Source organism: Dermacentor variabilis, chromosome 9, assembly GCF_050947875.1.
Source record: "Dermacentor variabilis isolate Ectoservices chromosome 9, ASM5094787v1, whole genome shotgun sequence".
NCBI classification, from domain to species: domain Eukaryota; kingdom Metazoa; phylum Arthropoda; class Arachnida; order Ixodida; family Ixodidae; genus Dermacentor; species Dermacentor variabilis.
Window position 1 is genome coordinate 124416352 of NC_134576.1, and position 22455 is coordinate 124438806.

Below are 22455 nucleotides of genomic sequence, written 5' to 3' on the forward strand. Positions count from 1 at the left end.
GGAAAGGCTCTGACAAAGATTGCGGACAGCTTTCAAGACATAGTTACCTTGAAATTACCATTTGCTTTGAATGAAAAAGGTGAGGAGCGAGGAGAATGTTTATATCAACAAGGGACCGAGGGAGGTTGTGCCTTTTATCCCCACTCCTGTTTATGATGTACATGGTGATGATGGAAAGGGTGCTACAGTGAAGTAATATCGGGTTTAATCTCTCATACAAACAGACAGATTCAGTAGTTGAGCAGCAGCTTCCAGGTTTAGTTTAAGCGGACGATATTGTGTTGCTAGATGACAAGCAAAGTAATATGCAGCGTCTGGCTAATATCTCTAGACAGGAAGGCGATAAGCTGGGTCTGAAACCCTCCGTTAAAAATAAGTTTTTATGGTACTCAATGAAAACAGTGAACAGACTGTGACAAAACAGGGCCAGGAAATACCTCGCGTAAAAGGTTATAAATACCTTGACATATGAAAGAACAGGCCTGGAGTGCGACCTGATCTTGGTGACCAGAATCGGTAATGCACTCCCTCAGCAGACCAGGATTGGCCACCCCGGGGCTGTACTTGGCCACAGCCTCCTATATGAATACAACAATGAAACCCCGGCCCTCAGTCCCCAGCAGCTGCGAAGCAACTCACGACGGTGGCGGTCAGGCCTGTGACACAGCAGTGTGTGCTAAGAATCTCTGGGATTTCTGCGATTTCAAGCCTGCTCTTCGAACGATTGACTGCGTCCTCAGCTGGGGGTAATTAAGCTGGGGGTAATTATGCACGTGGAACGATGTTCAAGCTTTAACACGCCCGCGTTGTGCTAAGCTATGCTCACGTGTAGAAAACGTCTGCGTAAATCATGTGACTCAGCAACGATGATCTTCACCATCTTACATTGAAACATTTACAATGGCACTATGCATTGGTTAGTCTTCTCCCGTGAAGATGTATTAGTGTGAACTACTCCTTCAAGTGATCGACCGTGATCTATGTTCCGCCCACAAGCTCCAATGGGAAACGTTTGTGCAGTGAATCTACGGGCTCTTAACAGAAAAATGAAAAGTACGCAATAGAAGAGATAGTTGATAGAAAAGGAAGCAAGAGGTCTTTGCATCAGCTTGGTTTGTAGTCCTGCATATACAACTGCGCAGCAGCTAGGTCTGTGCTACAGGAGAATGGGCACAGGCTTGTGGTATGCACAAGCAGCTCAAACATTTTTTTCTACTTATGGGGTTTTACGTACAAAACCAGTTTCTGATTATGAGGCACGCCGTAGTGGAGGACTCCGGAAATTTTCACCACCTGGGATTCTTTAACGTGCACCAAAATCTAAGTACACGGGTGTTTTCGCCTCCATCGAAATGCAGCGGCCATGGCCGGGACTCGATCCTGCGACCTTGTGCTCAGCAGCCCAACCCCATAGGCACTGAGAAACCATGGCGGGTTACTTCAAACATTAAACTCTCCCACATCAGCCGCATTTCGACGAGGGCAAAATACGAAAACACCCGTGTACTTCGATTTCATTGCACGTTAAAGAACCCCAGGTGGTGTAAATTATTCCTGAGTGCCCTGATACGGCGGGGCTCATAATCAGATCGTGGTTTTGGCACGTAAAACCCTATGATTTTAATGAACATTATGGTCTGAGCTGTCTTATTGCGTGGAAACTATAACAAACTCTGAGCGCGTGGCTTGTCTTTTTTCTTTCACAGATACATTTTCATATCAAGAGCAATGACACACAAAGGATAAAAAACATTTATGCCAAAGTGAAAAATAGAGTAACCTCTTTTATGACTTCGGTTTAAAGGAAACGGGCTGTTATTAAAAGCTGCGATAAAGGGGATAAAGGATTGCGAGCCAACAGCTCGTTTTGTGTCTTTGAATCGTCCGCGTCACACCGCACATTTACAGCTTGAGAAGACTTCATGATGGATGGACGCACGGACGTAACTGCTATCCCACCTAGCCAGCGTAACCCTGAAATAAACGTTCGTTGTGTCCGCCACGAGCAATTATGACGTGTCTAATACAATGCCTTTGTACTTCGTGGAGTGGAGGTATCCAAGTTGGCATCTTTTTTAAACTGAGAAGTGAAACACTGGGTTGAACCACTCTGCTCACTGTCTATGATGTAAAACGAAGAGAGAAGTTTATAGCTAGTCAACGTACAATCGAAGAATGTTGTTGTACATGTTTCGCTTCAAATTTTGCGTGCATGATCACGTGTTTAAAGTTAGCATTGACCTGTGTGAGACGCTGTAGACGTAACTGTTTCACTGATTGTGTCATAGGGTTTTACGTCCGAAATCTACGCTGGGGCTATGACATGACACCGTAGTAAAAGGCTCTGGATTGATCTTACCCACCCACAATCCTTTAACGTGCAGCTAAATGTAAACAGAGGATAGCTTTTGCATTTCGCCCCCCGAAAAATGTGGCCGCCATTGCCGGGGATCTAACCCACGACGAATAAACAGAATCGTCAACCACTAGTTCTAAAAATGGCACATAAACGCACGCATAAGGGATCACACTGTGCCTATATTGTATGCATTTAGAGTGACTGCTGTCCACTTATATCCCTTTTATGGTGTCCTTCTTTGCCCATGAGTTTTGTTACGAAGACGAAGCATTCTTGTTAGCACTTCTACTGGAACTCGTAGCTTCTCGGACAAAGATAAACGGGACATAGAATGCACTGGGACGCCAACACAAACATCTCCACTGGTTTTATAGTAGTGTTTATAGCGTGGTGTACGACAACGACCAAATAAGCAATGAGACGGGCTCTGTCAACCATCTTTGCAATTGTGTCAGAGCCCTTTGCCAGACGCAATGCAAGCTGTGCAGTGCGATTTTTGCGGGGCGTACCCGTCGTCTAAGCAGGCTCTCTTGCGAAATAAGGTTGCTTACAAGGTTGCTTACGAGAAACAATCAACATCCTACGCGCCAAATAGCGGCGCCCACTTCTTTATTATCTTTTTGTTTTGTTTTTATTCGCCTTCAATGTGACGCTGCCGACAAAATGAGAGAAAGCCTCCGACTGCTGCTCCGGAAGTTGCTTTATATCAAATGCGTGTGCTCCTCTTCCCATTCTCCTCCACTCCATTCTTTAATAGCGGGTTGATAGAGAGGGAGACGCAGAAAGGGTTGATCAGTTGTGGCCCCTCGGTGGCTCTGTATGCCGGCGCGCTAGCTTTAAAAGTCCCCTTGTTTCTTCGAGGGGACAGAGAGATTCTTCGCAGGGACCTGCTTTCGTGAGAGCGCGAGCCTGTCGCAGTCTCTTTTTGGTCAACTGATCAGCCAACTGATCAGTCAACTGGCAGTCAACTGATCGCCTCTTCCACTACTCGCTTGTTTCTTTCACGTCCTTCTCGAACACTCGCACCCGAAAAGGTAGGACTACCGGAGTGCGATCGCCCTGCGTTTAGGTGTGTAGCGCATTCTTTGTCGGGTCGTTTCGAAGACCGCTCGCTGTCATCTACGTCTGACAGCATCGAACGTCGGTCTGAATTCCTCCCGCTTCATTGCCAAGTCGACCGGTCTTGTCCTGAGGAACCTCCGCTCAGTTGAGTAGCGGCGTTCAGCGATGGCATCTTGTCCGTTGTCCGTGATCCTGGTCTGTGCCTGCGCGGCGTTGGCGGGCGAAATTGCGGCGGGGCGGCAGATCGAGGTGACGCCTGACGATGTAAGAGCCCCACTGCACGACATTCTATTCCGTCATAATTCTACGCCAGCGCCCCGACATCATGTTCCGATTCAGGTGGGCACAGCGGGTAATGCGTTGCGCTTTCGATAGTAGCAGCTTTATTGCTGTCGCAGTGGTAGTGGTGTCTCCGTTGTATGCTCGTGATAGTAGCTAGCACTAGTAGTAGTATTAGCACAGTAGCATGGTATCTAAGAGCAATATTAGTAGCTGTGATACTTACAGTTTATATTGTATTCATGGTTGCGGTAGTAGTAGTAGTAGCGCTAATAGTAGTAGTTGTTGTTACTCTTGTTCTGCTTATTAGTATTAGTAGTAGTAGTAGTAATTTTGGTGCCACAAATACGACTATTAGAAGTAGTAAGTAGGAAAATTAGTGCATAAGATAATTGTTGTAGTGGCAGGAGAGGTAGTAGCAGGAAAAGGTAAAATTGTAGTACCGGTGTTTGGAAAAGTGATCATAGTAACAGTATTAATAGTAGTTGTGAAGGTAATAAGGGTAGTGAAAGTACTGGTCGTAGGACTAGCAGTGATCTTGCCGTCATTTATGTTATAAGTATTGCTGTATTATAAGTATTAATGCTTTTATAAGTATTTAGCAGTAGCAGACATCGTAATACCAGTATTGGCAGACGGAGAAGTCGCAATTTGAGTAACAGTGATTTAACGTCAGTAGTTCTAGTACTAAGCGTAGAATCTGTACTAATGGTAGTAGCGATAGTAGTATTCGTATCAACGGTGGCAGTGTTGAAATACTGCGCACAATGGTGGTAACAAAGCTGCTAATAATACTAGAAGAACGTGAAGGAATTCTAAAAATAGCCTGCGTAGTAGCGCCAACAAACAGTACAACGGTTTACTGTAGTTCCATGCCACCTTGTGAGTACTACATAGTCTGCATTGTATTGCGGCTAAAGATAAATGTTAGTATTTGAACTGGAGGTCATCACAATGGTGCGCTACGCATACGTTCCGCCAGAGTCCTTTGGTAGTTGTGTGCAAATGCGGCGTGGCGCAACCTCCTTGAAGCGCCCAGTGCACGTTTCTTCATTCCCTTGCCTGCCTAACATTGTGCGGATTAGTTAGCGGGAGGCAAAAATGTGGATAGGCGAAGCCACGTATCCCTTGGCGTCGTGGCAATGCGTTGCCTACACGAACTCGCCGGATGCTTCGCAACATTGGATGCTCTCCTTTACCAACTGTGTTGATGCAGATTTTCATGACATCGGTCCTTGCGCGTTCTTTTTTGTGTGAACCATGTCTATGTAACAACCCGGTTCCTCGTACGACCATGTTATGACACTATGGTTTGAGGTTTACCTACAGACAGTGACTGCGCTTTAAATGCACGTCGTGTTTGTTATGGTGTGTTTGATGCTCGGCGCAAGCTTATTATAATGTAGCAAACTCTTCTTGCATCATTATTGCTTGACTACTGAGCCTCACTTTCAACGAAATTTTCAGGCCAAGTGTTAATACGAGGTAATGACAATTTGTGCAGCAAACTCGTACTTTTTCATAACGCTGTACAAAAGATGCGACTAACCGACAACTATACTGCGAAAGATGTGCAAAGAACGAAAGGTAATTACAGACACACGTACACTCTCGCAGAATCCCGTACACGCTGGCATGGAGCAGGCACAGCAACGTTCGTCCACATGCGAACCGGGAGTAAGTGGCCGTAACTCGTATGTTTTCACTCATATTATCGGGAAACGACACTGGTGAATAATGCCTTCTTGCAAACCAAAACGCAATCATGCACACTGCACCCCGCAGAAATCGCTGAGCAGTCTTGTTGCAACAGATGTTTTTACTCAATGACCCTGAGCTTGAGAGAGGGGCGCGTTAAAGATGCCAGATGTATGACAGCCGCTCTTTCTTTTGAAGAGATAAGAAACGTACGGTTTGCAAACATTGGCATTGCTCATTAGCACAAATTAAAGATTTAAATGCTGTTGTTGATGTACGCTTGTACCAACTGCAACACTGACTACAAGGTATTAAACTGCCCAAACGATAGTGCAGTATGTAAGTGTTGGTGGCATGGTTGGAAAGCTTCCACTTGTGCCTTGCGCAAGTAAGTGAACAGTGACGTCAAGGAATGTCCTGTCCTTACCAGACGTGGTTAGGCGGTGTGTTGCGAATTCTGTTCCATTGAAGTTGGTGGTCTTCAAAGGTTCCCGTCTGGTGCCAGTGCGCACCTACCTTTACTAAGGGCTCAGTATAAAAGTTGATTCACTCTCTCACTCTCTCTCTCTCTCTTCAAAGGAAAACGCGCGCCACACTCTGAACAAGCACATAAGTACGGGGTGGAAACCGAGGGTAGTCCACGTTGCCTTGGTACGCCAGTCGGCGTTTCGCTATGCGGATCTACCTACTTGGAAGAAACGCTTGTAGTAGGTGTTAGTCAAGCGTGTTTCTTCTCTGGGCGTTCGTTAAGGGAGAAGCAGTAGGTGTGTGGAAAACCACCTTGGCTTGAAAACAGACGTGGGATAGAATGTGCTGCGTCGGACAGTCGAATACGCATGACCTACTCTCTATAGTTATGGTCAATGAGTTTTTTTTTCGTAACACCGCAGGAGACGTAGCACACACGGCAGCAGGATTTCATCGTCACCGACTTCATGCAGTCGTCGACCACAGCGATGCGGTCGTCATGTTTGACGTTGAGCTAGCTACTTATGTTTTGGGTGGCGTATCAGGCTTTCATCTGAGTTTCCCGTTTCTAACGTTTTGTTTGTTTGTGGCAAGTGGCGTGCTATTTCAGTATAGGTAAATGTTATTGTAGGCAGCCCACTCATTGAGGCAATCAACATTTAGCAGCGTTCGACATACGGCTCGCGATTTTATTTTCGCCTTGTTTTTTTTCTCGCTTCGCTCTGAACAAACAACAAGAATTCAGCGCACGTTTCCCGGCGTTCTCAAATAACACGCAATGCATTCGCGAACGTGTGCATCTTGAATGCTTCGGGACTTGCTAACCTGTGGTAATTTATCGCGGCTGCATAAAGGCCACGGCCAAGAAACGCGGGAATGAAACGGCTCTTCTCACATCATAGTGACTAAGGATGGCGTGTGGGACTTATAAAAGCGACATCCCACATGTGCGGTTAACAATTTCCCAAGGCCAGGTGCCGCAAGCGCACTGGACATGTGTGAAAAATCTCCACCCGCGGGGGAGTTTTATTGGTGCTCTCCGTATCGGAACAAGGCAAACTCCCCCACAGGGGGAGTTTTTTTAATGCAATCCGTTATGGTAACACAACAACTAGATGGGTTTGCCAGATGCGTTCGTTGGAAACGAGCTGCGATACAGGCGAATAATCAGGCGTCCTTTGAAAAGCGAACAACTTTCTTTTGACACGTTTTATTTCAGTTTTTTTCTTGCTACCCTTTTTTACGACTGCCATGGAACACTAAGTGGGAGTTTGAAATGGCATTTTCCCTCTTTTGTTGCCGCTTTTGTTTGACTGCAGCAGGGACCAGGCCAACATATTTAATAAAGACGCACACAACTTTATTGCTGCCATAATCAAAACTGCTTTGGATCGAAAGGCTGTTCAGCGCTGACAGCATCTTTCGGCGACTATCCGTACACTGAATATAACTGCGGACGTTGCGCACTGAACTTTTCCCATGACTGCGTGTGATATACGGAGGGATCATGTTAAGTTTCTCCGGAATTTTCGAAAACTGCCTGTGGCAGATAGCATAATCCTTCTCCTAGAGCTGAATTACTCGAATAGGTGGGCACTACTGGCACGAGAAATCGAAACACAAATTTATCTAATTGGCACAAGTTCGACAATTACCTTCCTAAATAATTTACGGCACATGTTCAAATTTAATAATTGTAGCCGATGAGGTTGCAGGACGTGTTCCCTTGATATGAATCTCCAGGGTGACAGCAATTTCTAGATATTATTTCGCAAAGAGTGGGACCAAATAGATGGGCGTTCCAGTTACTTTTGTGCTTAAGGAAATGGAGCAACAGTGAATTTTTAGGTTGAGTTGGATGCCGCTTATTACAGCACTGGTGTAATTCTGGAACTTAATTCCATGTGAATACGCTTTGCAACTCACCGGCTGCAATTCGTAAATTGCAGTATAGCCTGTAATGTACTTAAGAAGATAATTAGTCAGTTCTAATTGTTAGTTTGGTATGTGTTTCGATTTCTGGTGAAAAGAATGTCCCCCTCTTTGAATATTGCAGCTCAAGGACTGGAAAACTTAAAAGATTATTACCCCGCATTGTGTGCTGAGTAGGGCTGGGCTATTATTCAAAATTTCGAATTCGAACCAAATATTCGTCTCTAAGATCTGTATAAGAAAATGAACTGTTTGGTATTTCAAATATCACAACTAACCCAATATTTTGCAGAAGCCAACTGTTAGGGTGTTTGCTGTTCTCCGTCTACAAAGGAAGGTATGGCAAATTATAAGGGAGGCAATGAGAAAAGCTTTTGAAGCAATGCAGAAAGAAAGTGGGTATATATGGCAGGCTTTTTCCGTGGTTTCACGTCTGAAGCGTATGCACAAAAACCTGTGATTCTAGCTTTTAGTCAGTCGTTTACTGCTTAGGGCAGTCTAGTCATGTAGCAGTTTTGTGGTTTACGCTAGAACCAGTGATGTTTTCCTTGCAACGGGAATTATTACAAGTGTCTATGTCACACTAGTCCTTCAGTTCCAGTTTCAGTTTACTATTCCTTAAATACGGTGAATGGCCTACAGATATTACACAGACGAGGGTGCCAAAGTCAGAGACTGCAACCGGAACCTTGTATCTTAAGTAGCTTTTTATTCTCCCGTTTCAGAACTTGTAATCTTTTCCCGGTAGGCCTTTATTTAGCGTCTTTCTTTAAAGCGAGTCATACAGCAGCCATTTATTTTTTGGAAGGATGGTTTGCAACATGGTTCCAAAAATTTCGAGAGGCTGTTGCTGCAGTTTTGTTTTCAACAACAATTACTAATCTTGTGTTTCAAACTGATCATAATTTTTCCTCATAATTAGTTTACAATATAGACTAGTCAGCACAAATGTGGTATCTAAATATATCGAAATGAATATTTATTTTATAAATATATGCGTCTGTGTTTGACTAATCGACATTCGATTCGGTACTTGATACTTAGTATACCTATTCGATTCGTATTCGAAAAAAAAAAGAAGTTTATACTCGCCTACTTTTAGCGCGGCGGCATCCTAGGCATTTCCACCTGCATTTTTTTATCTTCTATGGCAGTGCCCGCCGTACGGTGTGCTCACTCTCCGCTTCGTTCGCAACCATGCACATTAACCCTGAAATGTACCCTCTAGGGGTGCACCCTAAGAACAGAGGGAATACCCCCTCTCCCATTCTACTTAGTGTGAGCACCAAGGGGGAACATTCTCAGGTAGTCACGATCTGATAGACACCCAAGTATGAACACAAGGGACATATCCTAAGGTCAAAGAAAGTACCAGCATGGGCTTTCTTCTGTGAATCGGCCCTGAGAGGTTACATGCACGCGTATCTTGAAGCCGATTCATGAAAAAATGTAACCTATAGTGTTGCAGAGTAAAGCACGGAAGCACCGACACCCCCTTTAGGTGTTCTAAGTGTTAGGGTGGGCCCCTAGAAGGTATGTTTCGTTGCGAATGTGCTTGCTACACGCAGGATTTCACCCATGAACCTTTATTAACATTAAGCAGTCGTCGTGACTTAGGCCTGAGACTGAATGATGCTGTCGGCAGGTGGGGAAGAAACACTTAAGCGTTGCGTTCAAGGAAAGCGACCTCCGTCACTCCGTTTTCGGAATCAGTCTTTCAATGAAACCTTGTGGAGACTTTCAAGTCTGAGCATGTTACTGTCGCCTGTAGGAATGCGTGTTCATCCTTGAATGTGTGCATCCTTGATTAATTTAACTTTCCATCCCAGGGAGAGGGATAGAGAATAAACATTTTGGTTAGGTAAATGCAGCTTTGGAGAGGCGTCCTCATTCCAGAATGCCTTGAGCTCGGGCCGCGTCCTGGGTCTTCGCAATCAGCCGTGGCCGATCCTCGAGGTCGGAGGTGGCCAAGGCTCTCTCCCAAACCTCGTCGGTGTGTTAAGGGTTCAGATGATTTAATGGTGCCTCTCTAAAACCCCCTACTATGTGCCTGAGGACCCGAAGCTCTGTGCAGAAACGGAAGGTAGCACTGTCCAGATCTGCGGCCGATCAAAGTTGTATAGCTTCAATTGGTGATGCTTTTCTTTTTTCCAATGGCCTAACTGGCATAATTTTAGGGTCATGCTTCAAGGCTCACTGTCTATTGCGTGTACGTAAGCTTGTTTTCTTTTTTTTCTTTGTTTTTTGCCTGAAATGATTTTGTAACAACGTGGGATCGACCAGGGTATGGAGCAGCGCCACTAACAAATTCACTTTGTTGTTGTTGTTGTTGTTGTCCTGAGTGGCCGTGGCACATACCCACAGGGGGGGATTGGCCAAGAATCGGGTGGTTTAATTAGGTGCCTAAAAATAATAATGATAACAAAGGAGTTATCTGTAGTCAAAGAGAAAAACCAACGACGTCTTCTTCGTCTCCACGCTTAAGCCAAAGACCCGCGCTACTTCAACCTCGTCCCCACTGGCACATACCCGCGGCAATATAGGTGTGCCAAATGTGGTTGTGCGAATATTGCATTTTACACCTCATCCCATCGGTATCTCACTTTGAAACAACCCCCTTTAATCTGCTATTCTACTTTCGGCAACTGTGTTCTTGCCAAAAATATTCCCACTGTTTAATTGGGCGCGCGTCAAGGTGAAAGATGTAAAAAAGTAAACATCGACTTCGGCACCCCTTACATGCGCGTCACGCAGCCTCTCAATGAATAAAAGATAAACATTGATGAATAACAAGTTAACGTCAAGCTGCCTCTGAAGTGAACATCACAGAGGAACGCCCAGGACGTCCTGTTCAGCGAGCACCATGGTGATGCTCAACATCCGAGTGGCTTCCATAAATCTTGGCGACAAGCACCGGCGGCTATAGCTTGCACTGCTTTCTTTCTAGCAGCAGGTGCTTGAAGATACGCGTCAATTATCGCCATTTTTAAAAAAAAAAGAAAATACCGCGTGCTGCGTGCGAGGCGCCCGTGTGTTTACCCGCGTGTGTGAGGCTCGGCCTTACACGAGCGATTTCTGACACCTTCCGAGTCGTTAGTCTCGCTGGCAGGAGGAGGAGGAGAAACTTTATTATTGCAGAAACCGTTGCGCGGTTTATTCCTGGGTGGTTCCCTCTGACAGGGCTCCACTGGCGATCGCGGCTCGCCCGGCCTGGTCGAGGGTCGCCAGTTGGCTTCCCAGGTCCAGTTCGGAGAGTCTCACCTCCCAAGACCACGTAGTGAGGGTGTGTGTTGTGACTCGTGGCGAAATTGCGTCGCCCGGACGGTCAGTGCATTCATGTGTTATGTGCGCGAGTGTCGCTGTGTGGTTGCTACACCAGGGACATGTTCGGGACGTATAACTGTCTGGGTAGATTGCGTGTAGACGAGACAAGTGTGGGTATGCGTTGGTTTGCAGGCGGCGCCAGTCCCTTGCCTGGAGTTTATTGAGAGCATTGTGTGGGGGAGCGTATTGCGTTCTTCCGAGCCGTTGGTCCTGTAGTATTTGTTGACCTGTCGTTAATAACTCGTGGGTCGCTCGTCGGTCTGTCCGGGGCTGAAGAACGGTGTGGTCTGCCGCTCGGCTAGTGAGACCTCGAGCTGCGCAGTCCGCCTCTTCGTTACCCCGCAGGTCTTCGTGCCCGGGGCACCAGACGATACCGTGGGTCCATTGTAGTGGCAATGTGTTGGAGACACGCAACACCCGAGATCGACGGCGCACCCGTACTAGCTCATATTACTTGGACAGAAGGTTCTGCATTGGCGTACACAAGTTCCATCATAGTGGAGACGTTCAACGACGCGCGTAACGGAAATCTATAGAGGAGAGCAAAAAAACCTGAGGTAAGCGAAAAAAAAAATCCCTGCCCCACTAATAAAAATATCGTGGCACACAGCGAAGAGGCAACTGAAAGGTTCATCGCCAGCCCTATATGTTTCCGGAACCGTGGGTAGTATTGCTCGCTGTCAGGGGTCTGCTGAATAGAAGAAAGTACAAAGAGACGGAATTTTAATCTGCCTGCCTCAAGACGAAAGTCGGGAACGCATCTCTTGTGAAAAAAAAAAATTGCTCCTGTCTTCACGCTACTCCTGAGTAACTCGTTTTGGCGGAACCGATAGGCACTATGCAACTGTCTAGGGCGCTACGAAATTTTATGCACAGGGCTATGCTGTTCTATATGTTGCCCAAGTGTAACACTGTGCTTTATAGGTTCAGCACCCTACAAAGGTGGGGAGCATGCAACGATACTGTTCACGACGCGAGGTGTTCGAGTCCTTTACTTTTATCCTCTCCTGGTTTTCGGCTGCCCATGCCACGCCCTCTACAAGCTCGGTATGGTTACATAGTGCCATGGTGACTACATGGTGACAGCCCGCCATAGTACACTATACCTCAATTCTGATTGGCAATGCAGGCTAATGAGAAGGGTAGGAAAGAGTGCGAAAGAGAAGCAAAAAAAAAGGGGGGGAGGGAGCAAGTAAAATGTGTACATTTCCGCACCGCAGCTGTCAACAAAGTGTTGAATGAGCTCTCTTAGAAGGCGGGACGCGATACACTGTGAAATAATTTAAATCCTCCAAAGTTAATGAGGCTCTTAATTTTTCTATAACTCACACCCTTGCGCAAAGTAATTTACACCATTCAAAGTGAATCAGGGTGTTAATCTATAATTTACACCCTTACACATTTCTCAAAGGTGTGAGTGGGTTTCTTACTCACTCACTTACGCCATTCTTGGGCGCAAGGGTGTAAGTTGTAGGCCAATTTACACCCTTATTCACTATAAGGGCATAAAAGATTTTACAGTCTATTTACGCTGCGCTCCATGAGCTAACGCTTATATGAGTACCGTTACATATTTTCAAAATATAAACTCTTATAGCACGCTTCTCGAACTTAATAGATTGACGCCAAAGGCGTAGCCAGGGGCGCCAGGGGCTTATTGGACTTCAGCCTACCCCCCCCCCCCCTGAAATTTTTCCGTGCGGTCATGTATCGCCGACCGAAAGAACCCTTTCGACGGAAATCATTCTGGATTTTGCCTAAAATGCGGGGGGGGGGGGGGTCTTCTTTCTGCTCAAAAAGACATTTCGGCGCGAACATTGCGAACTCGGGCTGGATTTCGCGGCAACTCCCATGCACTTGTAGTCACATAAAGCAAAGAGCCCCATCCGAGCACAAAGTTTCAAGGGCGTTTCGATGGTGAGCGGGCTCGTCGTGGTATCGCGCGGAGGCCGCGGAAACTACGGAGCGCATGGATTTCAATTGCGAAACTTTATGGGCAAAAAATTCTTATTAACATTTCATACCCAAACTGCATTGACTTTTCTAAAGTCGTCCATTGAAACATACAATGAGACAAGCCAAATCAACACACTCTTATACAAGTGGGCAAAGCGCGCAGCGAGATCCTATGAGACGAAGTGTTGTGGTGGTTCATTTGCTCCGTCATGTAGCAGAAAAGAATATCAACATCTTTTTCTCCTGCGCCAAAGCATCGATATCAAAGCAGTAGAACCTTATTATTTCTTATTTCTTATTATTTCTTATTTATTTTTTCTACTTTGACTTTCATTCTGGAGGGCACATTCAGCCTCTTCAATTTTCTTGTTCTCGCTACTAGCGGGCTTTCAGAGCCAGCCAATACGCATGCGTTTTTCTCCGGTTGCCTCGACCACCGCGTGGCGCACTTTGGTGCGCGTTCGTTTTTCTGGAAGCGATCGGATTTTAGCCTGCCAGAGTTTTGGACACGTTCTGGCTAGCAGACGAGAAAGATAAACAATGGTCGCTCGCCGCCATCACTGTGGGGACTCAGTGGATTACAACGTCTCCGCTTGAGAACATCACCTTTACATTGATGTTATTGCAACCTCTCCGGAACGTCTTTTATATCGCCGGTGTAGGATACCGAGCAGTATGCGTATGGCTCTCTGTGGTCCAAGTGTCTCACGTTTTCTTCGATATTCCTTGGGTAACCACACTAGGTGCCCAAATTAGGCGTACGATTGTGGCCAACATGCTTTCGTTTGCGTATTTTTTTCACTTTGATGCCCCCGCCCCACAAGAGAAAGACGTTGTTGCAGCGTAGTGAATTGTTGGATGGTGAAAGTTCCAGTTTGTTACTTCTTCTTTTCGGGAAAGTGATAGGCCACGGGACGCTGATACTCTTATTAAATTATTGCGGTAGCAATTACAGGGACACTTCAGGTGAATCCTGCCGTGGCCGTCATGTTCCGTCTAAACTCCAAGCGCTGAACTCGAAAGTTTGATGGCAGCCGTCTGTCCGGAAATATACATGTTGAATTAACGCGAGAAGACTGCGTGATTTCAACGGCAGAGCGACTACTAACACAAGCAAGAATATCGAAGTGCAATGCTAAGGTCCGTATGCTGGAAAATGATGCCTTCTATGCCCGTCGCCGATTAGAGTTCCTGTGCCCTGCCGAATTTGTTTCAATTCGGCTACACGCTAAGTTGCAAGTCAAGCGGAGAACACGAAATAATGATGTCATGCGTCATGCCAAGCTGGAAAGGCTGCGACCATCCTGAAATGGTCCGTCCCGAAGTGTCCCAGGAGAGGCTGTACACAATCTTTTTTCGTATAAACTTCACAAAGCGGAACTCTGTTCCTAGCATTGGTCTAAACTTTAGCACAGGGCCCACACGAGATACGAAGTAGCTGACTTGTGCTGTTGAAATGGCTCTAAGCCAAGTCGACGGCACTAGACATGACGAAGCTCGCACGCGTGCTATTAACGAAGGCTTCAAAACTCTTTTTCGAACTCCGCGCTGTGGCTAGAGTAACATGAGGCTATCGACCGGCTTCGAAGCAATCCTGGAATCGTAATTCTTCCGGGTGACAAAGGAAACACCGCTGTTTTCCTTGATAGTGGTGACTACACCAAAAAAGTACTGGCACAGGTTAGTGATGCCAATACCTATAGTCGCCTGATGCGTAATTCAGCAGGAAAACTGCAAAGGAACTTCCAGAAGCTTCTGGCTAACGAATTCCATTTGCCCCCCACCAGCATAGGTCCCTCTATTACCGGCTACTTTGTCACAGCGGATAAGCTCCTGCACTTCGTGTCCTACCAAAGGCACACAAGCAAGCAATAGGCATGACGGGACACTTCCGACGGTGTACACTCGCTGCTTGCTTCACGTACTGAGACGTACTCAAATACGTTGTGTATCTCTTATCGGTTTCATTGTGGGCAGGTATCCCGTATGGGGAGCCGGAACGTCATTAAATTTTCAGTTATCTTGGTCGGTGCATCTTCACGCGCTTATTGATACAACTTCAAGGGCGATAATGTTGTCACCGCGCGTCCCCATGCTGTACGTGCGAGTGTAAGAGTAGGGGGGAGGGGAGGTAGGTGAGCCGACGATGGTGTGCGCAAGGGAGAAAAGTGTGGAGGAAGTGCCCCGCCTTTCATCGCGCGCGATGCATCGGGGAGAATGGAGGAAGGGGGTGGGGGGAGCTCAGGATTCTGTGATCTGTGATTGCGCAACAAGCTTATTTACCTTGTGTGATGCATTATATAGAGTGAGTTTTCTTTAGATACGTAGATTTATTGGATACTGATGCGCATATATAAATATCTCGTTGCGAGCTTTTGTGCATACATGCAATGGACTTTGGTTTCAGTGAGGCTGTTTTGCCCTTTATCAAGCTGTATCTTCGAATTTGTATATTCCAATGTAGCTTCACATTTCTAATGTATCTTTTGCAGAACTCCTGCTTTTTATATATGCTCTCCGTTGCGTTGATAATTTTGGTGCAATTAATCATAATACGCGACCTGTCACAGCTGCTCCTGCACAAAACATTGTAACCAAGGACAGCGCCTTTGAGATTTTTTTTTGGCCGTTGCATATGTAAAAATATGTAAAGAAGGTTTTTGAGTTACAATATTTCATGAAAGTATTTGTCCTCAACTTGTTCATTTCATGGCTTCACATTCTTTATACGAGTGGCATGCACTCCTTTGCTGGTTTCGAACTAATATATTCCAAATTTCTTGTGATATTTTCTCTTAAATAGACAAAAAAGTGGAAGTATTCATATCAGTTATTTCTGGCACAATTTTTTGGACATACGAATATATTATTTTATGAAAAAATACATATTTCACATATTTGGACAGCGTGTAGCTCTCAAGAATTCGTTTGCAGCAACTTTGGCAATGGCAATGCAGTTATCGTTGATGTATGTGACCCCTCGACAAGTTCTATAAGGAGCAGGCCGAGCTGGAATGTGAGCTCCCCCCCCCCCCCCACCCGAACGAAATTTCTAGCTACGCCACTGGTTGACCCGTAGCAGGGGCGAAAGCAAGTTCGCAACCACTTATAATATATTTTACTTTGATACTATAGTTTCTCAAGATGGCGGACCTGACGTCATCGGCACTTTCGTGACGCCATATGACGACACACAGCGAAATTTGCTCTTGACGTAGCGTAGCAACAGGGCTATGCAATAACTGAGGCCTTAGCCGTGCCTCCGTTATCGCAGGATCAGAGCAAGCCACTGTTTGATGACGTCATGGCCGGTCATGAAGAACACACTTCCTTGGCACCGAAACCGAAACTGGTTCGTAGAAACGAGTATCGCCGTAAAAGTTTACATGTTGCTGTTGTGCACGCAAGTATTCTCTTTTTTTCATTTGGCTCAAGCAATTAGGTCGAAAATATCATGTCAGTACTTTTTAAGCACCTCGTAAGTCCCATATTTAATTTACGAATAACAGCGATGCCGTGAATCCGATCTGATGAATTCATGCCGGAGTTACTGACCCACAGGCGCAGACGGCCTGCAAATGCTTCAAACTTTTGGTCTGGGGATATACACGGGACCGAAGAGAAGATGCTTTCCTCAGCAACCGCTGCACCGATTTTGACAAGGTTTGTTGGATTTAAAACAAGTTAAAGATGAGACTGTAGCAAAGCAAAATTTTTTTTATTGAAACCCTAAATATTTTCCCCAAAGTTCTTGAAGATTCCAAAATGCAGAGAAGTATGAAGCTTATGAAGACAGCAATGAAAATAATAATGTCACAATGCTATTCCCTGCGCTAACCATAGATATAAGACGGAGAAAAGTGATGTTTATACACCGCTGTGAAATGTACCACTGAGTTGCGAATAGAAGTATTGCAAATCCCTCATAAATGTTGCAAGAAATTTATGTAAGCTGTAAATTCAAGCGACGTTCATTCACCATAGATTCTCTAACAGATGATGCTTACAGGATGGCGATGTCAGTTCTTATTGCAGAGCTGTGGGTTTGGAAACCTCGAGATTTAATTGCTATTGAACGTTCCGATTTTTACAATTTTAGCAAGAACTTCTATTTCCCAAAGAAAAATTCTGCTTCCTTCACTATACAAAATTTAAATTTTCCCCCTGAGATGCAGGAAATCTTATTCAGGTCGGTCTGGCGATAGTCTCACGAGAGAATTTCTTCGTTTTACGCGTGTTTCAACAGGGAAACAGGAGCTAACCTCGAATTAAAGCTCCTAATAAAGAGGGGCGAATTCGACGACATAAGAAGTTTATAGCGATTTTGTTTTTAGTAACAGTCAAATAAAAATGTACGAACAGTGCGGGCGGTGTCCTATTTTTTTTTTTTTTTGCTATCAGAAAATATCGGAATGTGGCCAGGTTTCCTTAAGGTTCATACATAGAAAGCTGAATTCTGAGGTTTTACGCGCCAAAACCACTCTCTGATTATGCAGCAGGTCATACAGTATAAAATTTCGCATTAATTTTGAGCACATGAGTGCCTTTACCGTGCACCGAATACATCGTAAATGATCGTTGTTTTTTAACCTTGATTTTGCATTTCGCTTTCACCTAACTAAGGTCGCTGCGGTCGGGAAGTCGAATCCAGGAACTCGTGCTTCATTCATAGGATGCCTACTCCACCGTGGCAGAATGATTGTAGTGTAAAGCGAAAAAGAAAACAGTGGAAAGTTCATTCTATCTATCAAGGCGTGTGCAGGACTGGGGGGGGGGGTGCTGGTAAACTGCTTAGCCAATTCGAAGGCCGAATGCCCGCCGAGATGTGTTCATCCGCGCCGCGTCGTCTGCTCGCCGCCACAGCAATTCGCGGTATACAAAAAGGCATACGGAAACATCCTAACATGTCCCATATCGCTGTAACGTATCATGTGCCATGCAAAAGAGAGAGAGAGAGAATGAGAGAGAGAGAGAAATAAATAAATGAGGTTCGAAAGGCAGAGAACTTAACCGGAATATAGCTATCCAGTTTGCTACCCAAACAAGCATAACATCGCTCGCTAATCCATCCTGCCGTTGAAGAGAAAGTTATGCCCTGAACTATATTCACTTGCGCAAGGACACTGCCTGTGCATGCCTGCAGCTGGTAACGACTTGTGAGACGGAGCATAGAGTAATTTTTACAGGAGCATGACCCAAGGTCGGACTCGGAACACGCTGTAACCATCCGAAGTAAATCCGAACTCTGGTGCATACCGCACTGATGTGCCCCACTCCGTGTTCTGCGCAGAGGATGGAAGTTGGCTGTTCCTGCCAATACAACAGCGACTGCAAATCGCATCTGTGCTGCCAACTGGTTTACCTCTACAAGCGCTTCTGCAAGCCCCGGTCCAAGATCGGGGAAGCGTGCGTGGCGGATTCTCGGGCCAATCGACCTTACGATTACTACTGCCCCTGCCTAAAAGGTATCACGTGCCCCAGCACGCATGTGCAAGCCGAAATATATTTGCGCCCCTTATTTTCATGCGAGGCACTCGAATCTCTTGCTCCGCGGTGTAGAGTCACCGATTTACTTGTTTATTTACTCATTACTGCCAGCATTGTTTTGGCAGCCGAGCGCGGATTGGTGCAGCGGCTATCGTGACGTAATAAAGCGCGATCAGAGGAGCGCGTTGCTCTCGGTACATGTGGCAGTGCCGGCGCAGGATACAAGAGGGCATCGTAGTGGCGCTGTGTGTTTTTCTCTCCCTAGAAACGAGCCGAGTTGGCTTCCGGAACTTCGGGTTTTCGTCGATCCACTGTGTGGTGTGAGACGTTCCTAAATTCTTAATTTCTCAATATATACAGTGATTACTCGGTATGTCTTTCGAGAGACTCCTTGAATCAGAAAATTTACTGAATTCTGGAAGTTGTTTGCCTTGGTAACATTATATTTAATATAAAACCTCCACACCTTCCTTTTGAATCCGTGACATGTGTGGTATCTTGTGTCATAGATATTTGTCGAGTTTATGACCCTTGAATACCTGTTCCGTTTTCAATTGTGGGGTTTCCTGCATTGGGCAGAGGTATAGATACAGTTTTATACGTGTTTTCTTTCGTACCTTTGTGATGTTGTGTCACTTGGATATATGTCTACGTTCTTCACGTTAAAGTGATTAGTTGGTGCAACATCCTGTGCCAATATGTACATCTTTAGTCTCGTCAAAAGGAATGCTCTCGGCCACATAAATACTCTTTTTCACCTGAAGCCAAGAAAGCTCAGGAGTCGTGGCATAGCGGGGTTCGCCGAAATGCGAGTACGAAGGAACTTATCGCTATCACTGGCTATAATCGTTCGTACTGCCTTAAATTTACGCCGATTACATGCGCGACAACTAAGGACTATGCGCATGCGAGAAATGTGGCCCGGCACAACCAAAGTGACTCGTGGAAACAACAATGCATTATAGGCTAATGAAATGAAACCATAGAGACCGCACAACGTTGAACCACCATTCCTCTAGTTGGAATGGTGGTTGCCTACACCGGCGAAGCGATGTTGCGGCTCTGATTTTACTCATCAGAAATCTTAATCTTGCAGAGGCAATTGTCTGGCTACATATATAGGCGGCTCTGATTCTGTGGCTAAACTTCCCATATTTCATATTTATTAGTAAAGATGAAATAGAAGAAGAAGAACAGGCAGATATCGACTGACAGGTACGCAACTACAAAATACCAGTCAAGTGGAACGTATTTCAAGATATAAAAAATCTCGGTAGGACTTTGAGATCCCGGAGAAGAGTTCAAAATTGATGACGTTGTTTCTCTGTATCTTTCTTCCCTTTTTTTAAGGGGCAATTCATTCTAGGCTCATGGTGAAGTTTGTGTCATCAGACCTGACCGTCAGGGTGTCCGTCGAAGCGTCATCACGCAATATGAAGAGATATTAAAGACAGGTTAAAGAATGAGGAATGATTCATAGTGAGAGTTAGTGAACGATAACGTTATAATTGAGATTGGCAGGGGTAAATAAGGCCTGGTAATGACTTATGATGACTACTAGTGACTTCGAAATGACAAGTATGTCTAATGATGGCTTGTAATGACCGCAATCGATGAGAAATGACTAGAAATGTCTGATAATGAGTTGTAGGGACTATAAAGACTACTGATCACTTGTAATGACTACTAGTGATTACAAAATGACCAATATGTCTAACGGCAACTTGTAACGACTAGAATTAATCAGAAATGACTAACAATACTTATTATGACCAGTAATGACTAATAATGACTGAAATGACTTGTAATCACTACTAATGACTACGATATGACCAACATGTCTAACGACGCCTTGTGACGACCATTGATTACAAATGAGTAAAAATGCTTAGTAGTGAGCAGTAATGACTAAAAAGAGAGAAGAGAAAGAGGTAAATGATAAGAGGATCAAGGTTAGGCTTTCGGCGATCACGTCTTCAGAGAGATCTTAAGATACTGTGTAACTCTTTCTTTTGTGAAATTCCGGCATCGGGTTCTAATCACACGCAATCCTGTGCTCCAGCTGGTGTTCATAAAATAATTCCTCCATTCCCGTTTAGTTATCTCTTATTTTTCTTCATTGGAAAAGCTTTTCGAGAAACACAATTTTCAGACTTTCGCAAACCATACGTGTGCATGAAGCTTATCAGAATGCTTAGTAGATTGTTTCTCCTTTTTATTTTTTCCCAGGATATTGCCAGGCGCTGCCTTCGGGATCATTTTGCATAATGGCCGACGGAAAATGTGTACAATGAAGCCAAAGTCAACGCCCCGTAACGTCAGGAACCCGGCCGAGGCCACAGCCTTCCATGCCCTAGCGGAACGCAGCCGCTGGAAGCGTCCGATTATTCAATCAGATTTATTTACTGTATTCAATTACACTTATTTTTGAATTTTTGTACCAAAAGGTCCAGCGAACATTAAGAATACCTCTCGTATGCCAGCTTGATGGTGTCCCTGTGAACTCACCAACAATTGCTTACGAACGGTACTTAGGTAGGGACATGTTTTTTTCAGTGTTTCTTCGTTCACTGTAAGATAGACTTTAAAGAGACATTAAATACGAAGATAAGTTGAGCTGTTTAGTAAGTTGCGCTTCAACAACGTCGTAGAAGTGGCTATCGCGGATAGAAGAGTCTTCTTCAGCCAGAAAGAACGCAAATCGCGGAATATGAGTGGCGACGCCCCACGCAAGTTCGCGAAACAGTTCGTAGTGACGTCATGAATTGTGATCACATTTGCTCGGGCTCACTTCTTCTTTATTGGTAAAACGTAGAACACGCCGTATTCTAAGGAACTTTTAAACATAAGTTTAATGTCGCCGCAAGGGCCAGACGCTCGACGAAATACATTGAAGTTTGTGACGTGGCAGTGAGGTACTGGGAGAAGGGAGGGAAGAGAACATTACCATTGGGATCATAACTTGTTCTTTATTTATTGAAAATCTCCGTAACGAGGCCCGACAGTAACTATCTCAAAGTGTTCGGTATGAGGCGAAAAAAAATACGCGTCATGTTATAAGTCTGAAGAACAATTACCACGGCAAGCTGGGCGAGTTGGCGATTGAACATATTCTTAAGGGTGGGCAGCGCAACACGGTAGAAAGGCAAAAGGAAGTACACAATACGAGCGCAGTCTTATGCGATACGATACGAGCGCAGCTGCTTATGCAAACCTTTGTTTGCATAAGCAGCTGGGCCGTCCGCGTGGCAAACGCCGTAGTGGATGCCGCGGTTGTCTCCATTTTGTACAGAACGGCAAGGAAGGAGGACGTCGAGGAACTGTGGCAGCCACTGGAGAACTCCCCTCCTCCCTCGCCTGACCCCTCTGCCTCACGCGCGACAGGAGGGGGCAAGCGTCCGGGCCGCGATCCTCGCTCGCGCACGCGATATGGAACCGCGTTCGCCGGGTCCCACGCTTTCATTCATACGGAACCTCACGGCGACCCCGACGGTAGAAATCCGCCATTGGTGTCCATATATATTTCCTATCGCAATAAACAATTACTCTCTCTCTCTCTCTCTTTCTGGACGAAGTCAGAAAAAATAAACATTTACATCGTCCATATACATTGGCGCAACTTAAGGCGTCTCTGGCTTCTTGCAACCACTCGGCGCCAGGTGGCGATTGTATAATGTGCGAAATGATTAGGCACCTACACCCTTAAGCACTGCAATCACTTCTATTTCTTTTCAATACCATGTGGGCGGCGGGGTACATTCCATCGTCCTGGAAAGAAGCTATAGTTATTCCCATACTTAAACAAGGGAAAGATCCGGCCTTAGCCAGCAGCTACAGGCCAATAGCGCTAACAAACTGTCTGTGCAAAGCTTTTGAAAAAATGGTAAACC

General features: G+C 45.4%; 1 protein-coding gene across 1 annotated transcript; it reads left to right on the forward strand.

Annotated features, from left to right (window-relative positions):
• The first annotated feature begins 3160 nt into the window (after positions 1–3160).
• On the forward strand, positions 3161–22163 carry LOC142558173 (uncharacterized). Its single transcript, XM_075670331.1, has 4 exons — positions 3161–3760; positions 5318–5377; positions 18369–18543; positions 20795–22163. The coding sequence occupies exons 1-4, from the start codon at positions 3587–3589 to the stop codon at positions 20857–20859; spliced, it is 474 nt and encodes a 157-aa protein (XP_075526446.1). The 5' UTR covers positions 3161–3586; the 3' UTR covers positions 20860–22163.
• The last annotated feature ends 292 nt before the right edge of the window (positions 22164–22455 follow it).